Here is a 7,861-nt window from a genome sequence, read left to right as displayed (position 1 = left end):
TGTGGCCATGTGTTGTCACATAGTTATGGCTTATGGGAGGGAGTGTAAATGATTTGATCAACTTTTTTTTTTTTTTTTTTTTGTGAGAATGCTGCTAGTTGATCTTACCTTACTGCAAAGTTGGTTTTAAGGCATAAGGCAAATGTTTTCTGTAAGTTCTATGAGATCCCCACAATAAAGTATTTAATTTAATTCATTTATAATTTCAGCTTTTATTTTAGATTCAGGGGTACATGTGCAGGTTTGTCATAAGGGTATATTATGTGATGCTGAGGTTTGAGAACATGATTAATCCTGTCACCCAGGTAGTGAGCATAGAACCCAGGATATATATTTTTTTTTTTTTTTTGAGACAGAGTCTCACTTTGTTGCCCAGGCTGGAGTGCAGTGGCATGCTCTCAGCTCACTGCAACCTCTGCCTCCCGTGTTCAAGCAATTCTCCTGCCTCAGCCTCCGGTGTAGCTGGGATTATAGGCATGCACCACCACACCTGGCTAATTTTTGTATTTTTAGTAGAGATGGGGTTTCACCATGTTGGCCAGGCTGGTCTTGAACTCCTGACCTCAGGTGATCCACCTGCCTTGGCCTCCCAAAGTTCTGGGATTATATCCATGAGCCACGGTGTCCCACCAGAACCCAGTAGTTTTCTCAACCCTTTCCCCACTCTCTCCCTCCTGCGCTGGAGTCCCCAGTGTCCATTGTTTACATCTTATGTCCATGTGCACCCAATGTTTCGCTTCCCCTTATTAGTGAGCACATGCAATATTTGCTTTTCTGTTCCTGTGTTAATTTGCTTAGAATAAGGGCCTCCAGCTGTATCCATATTGCTACATAGGACATGATTTTGTTCTTTTGTTTGTTTGCTTTTTTGTTTTTGGGGTTTTTTTGGAGAGAAGCAAGAATATGACTTTAATTTCACATCAACAATGACACTGTTTAACAGGACAGTGGAGAGAGAAGATGGTCGGGCTTCCTGTTCCTTAACCAGCCTTGATTTTAACAGCAGAGCCCCAGCAACCTAGAAGCATCTCATCTAGCCTCTTAATGGAGTGGGAAGGGGCAGGGAATTGGAATTCAGAGGCTCAAAATGTAAAGAAGGCTGATGGCAAGCCTGGGAAGAGGCCTAGAAATGAGGGAAGGGCTGAGGGCTGTGAGGAGTCCCCTAGCGCAGGACTTCGGCAGTGAAGATGCCCCTGGCCCTGCACAGGATCAAGTTCTTGGCGGCATCATATGGGTGCTCCTTGGAGGGGATCTCCAGGACAGCTGGGATGGAGTGCTGGTGGGTGTCCAGGGCGTGCCCCACCATCTCTGTGATGTACTGGTTGATGAGGGTGATGCCAATGTCATCTCAGTTTAGAAAATCCCAGAATGTGTCTTTGATCTTATTGATGGTTGTATCCTTCTCCACCACCAGGAAATTGGGGTGGCGGTTCTTGTTAAGTGCCCCTATGCCACCCAGCAGGAAACTGGTCACCTTGACCTTGTCTTCAATCACTTCGATGAGCTTCCCCCTCCCCGCCATCCCTGTAGCCAATTGTGTTCTTTTCTGTGGCTGCAACAATCAACTTTGGTGGTAGACTTTAGTGAATGAGCTTGCCCTTTCCTCATCCTGCTGGCTGGAATGTAGGCCAGGAGTTAAGCCTTTTGGACTCTGTGGTGAGGACAACCCTTAGAGATGGCAAAACAGCAATATCAGAGGATTCTGGGTCCCTGGACAACCTGGAAGAGCAGGAGTGCTGCTGTGGACAACCTACCTCCTTACTATTTTGTGAGCAAGAAATAAACTTCTATCCTGTTTGAGACATTGTTAATTTGGGTCTCTGTTTAAAGCAGTCAAAGTTACCGGAAATCTGTAAACTGTACCACAAACTCTAGGCCAAATAGATTTGCTTTCTCTTAGGATATAAACTGGGAAAAATGGAAGATTTGCCAGTGGTTTCTGTACCTTAAATTGGTTATAAGATACTGTGAGATTGAGTCAGTGCTGTTTATTTTATTTATTTACTTATTTTTGAAATGGATTCTCACTCCCAGGCGGGAGTGCAGTGGCTTAGTCTGGGCTCACTGCAACTTCTGTCTCCTGAATTTAAGCTATTCTCCTGCCTCAGCCTCCCGAGTAGCTGGGATTACAGGCATACACCACCAAGCCTGGCTAAATTTTTTTTTTTTTTTTGAGACAGAGTCTTGCTCTGTAGCCCAGGCTGGAGTGCAATGGCACAGTCTCAGCTCCCTACAACCTCTGCCTCCTGGGTTCAAGCAATTCTCCTGCCTCGGTCTCCCCAAGTAGCTCACAGGCGTGAGCCACCGCACCTGGCCAAGCCTGGCTAATTTTTTATATTTTTAGTAGAGACAGGTTTCACTATGTTGGCCAGGCTGGTCTCAAACTCCTGACCTTGTGATCCTCCTGCCTTGGCCTCCCAAAGTGCTGGGATTACAGGTGTGAGCCACCACACCTGGCCAAGCCTGGCTAATTTTTTTGTATTTTTAGTAGAGATGGGGTTTCACTGTGCTGGCTGGGCTGGTCTTGAAATCCTGACCTCAGGTGATCCGTCTACCTTGGTCTCCCAAAGTGCTGTAATTACAGGTGTGAGCTACCATGCCTGGCCTATTTCTTAAATATTTAGCATATTTCAAGTATTTTTTTGATACAGAGTCTTACTCTGTCACCCAGGCTATAGTGCAGCAGTGGTGTCATCTTGGCTCACTGCAACCTCAGTCTCCCAAGTTGCTGAGACTACAGCAATATATCACTATGTCTGGCTAAGTTTTGTATTTTTAGTAGAGATGGGGTTTTACCATGTTGGCCAGGCTGGTCTCAAACTTCTGGCCTCAAGTGATCCTCCTGCCTTGGCCTCCCAAAGTGCTGGGATTACAGATCTGAGCCACTGCACTAGGCCAATCAATTCTAAGTCACACAGTTTTGCACATTTTATTGTTCTCCAAATTAGGTCTTTTTTTTTTTATAGTTTAATGTATTTTAATAGCAAACTTACAGGAACAGCACAGAAGACAGACAACATTAAAAACATGTAATTGCATGTAGGACAACTCAGTTAGAAAAGTATAGTGAATGGATGGAATCTACTGTATGATAAAAATGCTACAAACACCATTTAGTTGCCGTCTAAAACAATAAGAAATTTACTTGTTTTAAAAAAATCCAAATGCTGGCATTGTCCAGAAAAATTTAACAGGTTTATTTATAATTATTATAAAGTTGAACCGCTGAAACTTGTTCACTGAAACATTTTAACTTGCATTAATGCTTTACGTCTCCGCATTTATATTAAAAATTCACACACAAATGAAAATGGAAAAACTGCCAATATCTGATTTCTGTCCCCTATTTTTCCACTCGCAATCATATACTTAGGTACCTTTTGACCCCATGGAAAAAAAATTATCTAACGTTCAGAACTACCAATAACAGGAAGAAGAGATTTTTTTTTTTTTTTAGAATGAAATGTTTCCCATCATAGTGGATTCTTAAGCACGCTCTCCACGTATGCGGCGTGCTAGCTGGATGTCTTTTGGCATAATTGTTACACGTTTGGCATGGATAGCACAAAGGTTGGTGTCTTCAAAAAGGCCAACCAGATAGGCCTCACTTGCCTCCTGCAAAGCACCAATAGCTGCGCTCTGGAAGCGCAGATCTGTTTTAAAGTCCTGAGCAATTTCTCGCACCAGACGCTGGAAGGGAAGTTTGCGAATCAGAAGTTCAGTGGACTTCTGATAAAGTCTAATTTCACGGAGTGCCACAGTACCAGGCCTGTAACGATGCGGTTTCTTCACCCCTCCAGTAGAGGGCGCACTCTTGCGAGCGGCTTTTGTAGCCAGTTGCTTCCTGGGTGCTTTACCACCGGTAGATTTGCGGGCAGTTTGCTTTGTATGAGCCATGGTATAGAGACCTCCTTACTTACCCCCCTTCTCCTTCTGCTGGAGCTTGGTGAGCTAGAGGCGGCGCTGGCGTTGGAGAGCGACGGCGGCGCGGCGGCTGCGAACACAATTCTTTTTTTTTTTTTCCAGATGGAGTTTTGCTCTTGTTACCCAGGCTGGAGTGCAATGGCGCCATCTTGGCTCACCGCAACCTCCGCCTCCTGGGTTCAGGCAATTCTCCTGCCTCAGCCTCCCGAGTAGCTGGGATTACAGGCACGTCCCACCATGCCCAGCTAATTTTTTGTATTTTTAGTAGAGATGGGGTTTCACCATGTTGACCCGGATGGTCTCGATCTCTTGACCTCGTGATCCACCCGCCTCGGCCTCCCAAAGTGCTGGGATTACAGGCTTGAGCCACCGCGCCCGGCCTCAAATTAGGATATATTGTGTCCTACTGGTGTCGCACAACATGGTAGGTTTTGCCTACATTTGTGAGAAGCCAGTCATAGCTATTCATATTATTACTTCAGCTGATTTGTGAACCCTACTGATACTACACTTCTTGAGTTGAATTGCTGTTTATAATGTCTTCAAATAACACACAGTATCATTTACATTAGCACTGTTCAAAATTAAATACTTACATATGAATCTAAAAAAATATGCATACGCTCTACATGAGGAAAATTATAAAACTCTGATGAAAGAAATCAAAGAAGATAGCCAGGTGCCGTGGCTCACACCTGTAATGCCAACACTTTGGGAGGCTGAGGTGGGCGGGTCACTTTGGGAGGCTGAGGCTAGGAGTTCGAGACCAGTCTGACCAACATGGTGAAACCCCATTTCTGCTAAAAATACAAAAATTAGCCAGGTATGGTGGCACGTGCCTGTAATCCCAGCTACTCAGGAGGCTGAGGCAGGAGAATTGCTTGAACCTGGGAGGCGGAGGTTGCAGTGAGCCGAGATTGTGCCATTGCACTCCAGCTTGGGCAACAGAGCAAGACTCTGTCTCAAAAAAGAAAAAAGAAAAAGAATAGGAAATCAAAGAAGATATAAATAAATGGAAATAGTCCATGTTCATAGATAGGAACACTCAATATTGTCAAGATGTCAGTTCCTTCCATCTTGATCTATGTCTTCAACACAATTCCAGTCAAAATCCCAGAAAATCATTTCATAGATATTTACAAACTGATTCTAAAATTTGGAGGGGCTAAAGACCCAGAATAGCCGACACAGTATTGAAGGAGAAGAACAAAGTTGGAAGAGTGACACTACCCAACATCAAGACTTGCTATAAAGCTGTAGTAGGGCTGGGCAGGGCCTGCCTGTGATCATACCTGTAATCCCAGTGCATTGGGAGCCTGAAGGGGAAGGACTGCTTGAGGGCAGGAGCTGAACATTACAGCGAGCTGTGATAGTGCCACTGCACTCCAGCCTGGGTTACAGAGCAAGACCCTGTCTCTAACAAAAACAAACAAAAGGCCAGGTATGGTGGCTCACACCTGTAATCCCAGCACTTTGGGAGGCTGAGGTGGGCAGATCCCTTGAGCCCAAGAGTTCAAAACTAGGCTGGACAACATAGTGAAACCCCGTCTCTCTAAAAAACAATAGTAATAAGGCCAGGCATGGTGGCTCACACCTGTCATCACCAGCACTTTGGGAGGCTGAGGTGAGCAGATCATGAGGTCAGGAGTTCTAGACCAGCCTGACCAATATGGTGAAACCCCATCTCTACTAAAAATACAAAAATTAGCCAGGCATGGTGGCATGTATCTGTAGTCCCAGCTACTCAGGAGGCTGAGGCAAGAGAATTGCTTGAACCTGGGAGGCAGAGGTCGCAGCGAGCCGAGATTGTGCCACTGTACTCCAGCCTGGACAACAGAGTGAGACTGACTCCATCTCAAAAATAATAATAATAACAAAAACCAATGAAAAACACTACAGTAATCAAAACAGTATGGTATTGGTTAAAGGACAGACAAATATATCAATGGAACAGAATAGAGAGGCCAGAAATAAGCCCACACAAAAATAAGTCTACTTATTTTTGACAAAGGAGAAAAGGCACTACAATGGAGAAAAGATACTCTTTTTCAACAAATAGTAGTGGAACAACTGGATATCCACATGCAAAAAAAGTGAACCTATGCATAGACCTTTCGTCTTTCATTCTTTACAAAAATTAACTCATAATGGATCATAGGTGTAAATGTAAAGTGCAAAACTATAAAACTCCTAGAAGACAACATGGGAAAAATTCTAGATGAACTTGGGTTTGGCAATGACTTTCATGAAATAAATAACTGATAAGCTGGCGGCCGGTTGCGGTGGCTCATGCCTGTAATCCAAGCACTTTGGAGGCCAAGGCGGGTGGATCACCTGAGGTCGAGAGTTCAAGACCAGCCTGACCAACATGGTGAAACCCTGTCTTTAAAAAAAAAAAAAATTGATAAGCTGGACTTGATTAAAATTAAAAACTTCTACGGTCATGGTGTCTCTTACCTGCAATCCCAACACTTTGGGAGGCCAAGGCAGGAAGATCGCTTGAGCCTACAAGTTTGAGATCAGCCTTGGCAACATAGCAAGACTCTGTGTCTACAAAAAATTTTTAAAAATTAGCCAGCTGGGGGGTGTGTGTGCTTCTGGTCTGAGCTACTTGGAAAGCTGAGGAGGAAGGATCACTTGAGCTCAGGAAGTTGAGGCTGCAGTGAGTTGTGATTGTACTACTGCACTCCAGCACGGGCAACAAAGCAGACCTTGTCTCAAAAATAAATAAATTAAAAAATTCTTCTCAGCCAGGCACTGTGGCTCACGCCTGTAATCCCAGCACTTTGGGAGGCCAAGGCAGTTGGATCATGAGGTCAGGAGAATGAGACCATCTTGGCCAACATGGTGAAACCCCGTCTCTACTAAAAATACAAAAATTAGCTGGGTGTGGTGGCGTACCTGTTGTCCCCACTACTTGAGAGGCTGAGGCAGGAGAATTGCTTGAACCCGGGAGGCAGAGGTTGCAGTGAGCTGAGATCACGCCACTACACTCCAGCCTGGCAAAACAGAGAGACTCAGTCTCAAAAAAAAAAAACTTCTCTGCAAAGACACTGACAAGAGAATGAGAAGACAAGCCACAGAGTACAAGAAAATATTTGCAAAAGAGAACTCTGCTGAAGGACTGTTATCCAAAACATAAAATAACTATTTTTGAGTTTTGCTTTTGTCACCCAGGCTGGAGTTCAATGGTGCAATCTCGGCTCACTGCAACCTCTGCCTCCTGGGTTCAAGCAATTCTCCTGCCTCAGCCTCCCAAGTAGCTGGGATTATAGGTGCCCACCACCATGCCTGGCTAATTTTCTGTATTTTTAGTAGAGATGGGGTTTCACCATGTTGGTCAGGCTGGTCTCCAACTCCTAACCTCAGATGATTCGCCCACACCTGCCTCCCAAAGTGCTGGGATTATAGGCGTGACCCACCGCACCTGGAAGACGGTTTCTTACAAAACTAAATGCTACTAGAACCATATGATCCAGCAATCGAATTCTTTGGTATTTATAACCAAATGACTTGAAAACTTATGTTCACACAAAAAACCGCACACAAGTGTTTAGAAAAACTTTATTCATATTGCTAAAACTTGGGAGCAACCAAGATGTCCTTCAGTAAGTGAATGGATATACTGGGATTATATGTGTGAGCCACTGCACCTGGCCACAAATAACTATCTGCAGATAATGAAATATTACCCAGTGCTAAGAAGAAATGAGCTCTCAAGCCCTGAAGGGACATGGAAGAACCTTATATACTTAAGTGAAAGAAGCTGATCTGAGGCCAAGTGTGGTGGCCCACGCCTGTAATCCCAGCATTTTGGGAGGCTGAGGCGGTTGGATCATCTCAGGTCAGGAGTTCAAGACCAGCCTGACCAACATGGAGAGACCCCCGTCTCTACTAAAAATACAAAATTAGCTGGGTGTGGTGGTGCATGCCTGTA

At 44.6% G+C, this 7,861-nt stretch overlaps 1 protein-coding gene and 1 pseudogene across 1 annotated transcript; both read right to left on the bottom strand.

The window, feature by feature from the left end:
• Nucleotides 1-1,162: 1,162 nt before the first annotated feature.
• Nucleotides 1,163-1,522, bottom strand: LOC103793216 (V-type proton ATPase subunit F pseudogene; annotated as a pseudogene).
• A 1,822-nt stretch (nt 1,523-3,344) lies between these two features.
• LOC100389168 (histone H3.3A-like) lies at nt 3,345-4,004 on the bottom strand. Its single transcript, XM_008997232.5, has one exon. It carries the CDS (start codon nt 3,895-3,897, stop codon nt 3,487-3,489), a length of 411 nt encoding a protein of 136 aa, XP_008995480.1. The 5' UTR covers nt 3,898-4,004; the 3' UTR covers nt 3,345-3,486.
• Between the last annotated feature and the right edge of the window lie 3,857 nt (nt 4,005-7,861).

This window comes from Callithrix jacchus, chromosome 5 (assembly GCF_049354715.1).
Source record: "Callithrix jacchus isolate 240 chromosome 5, calJac240_pri, whole genome shotgun sequence".
Lineage (NCBI taxonomy): Eukaryota > Metazoa > Chordata > Mammalia > Primates > Cebidae > Callithrix > Callithrix jacchus.
This window is presented reverse-complemented; position numbering and strand designations above follow the sequence as displayed.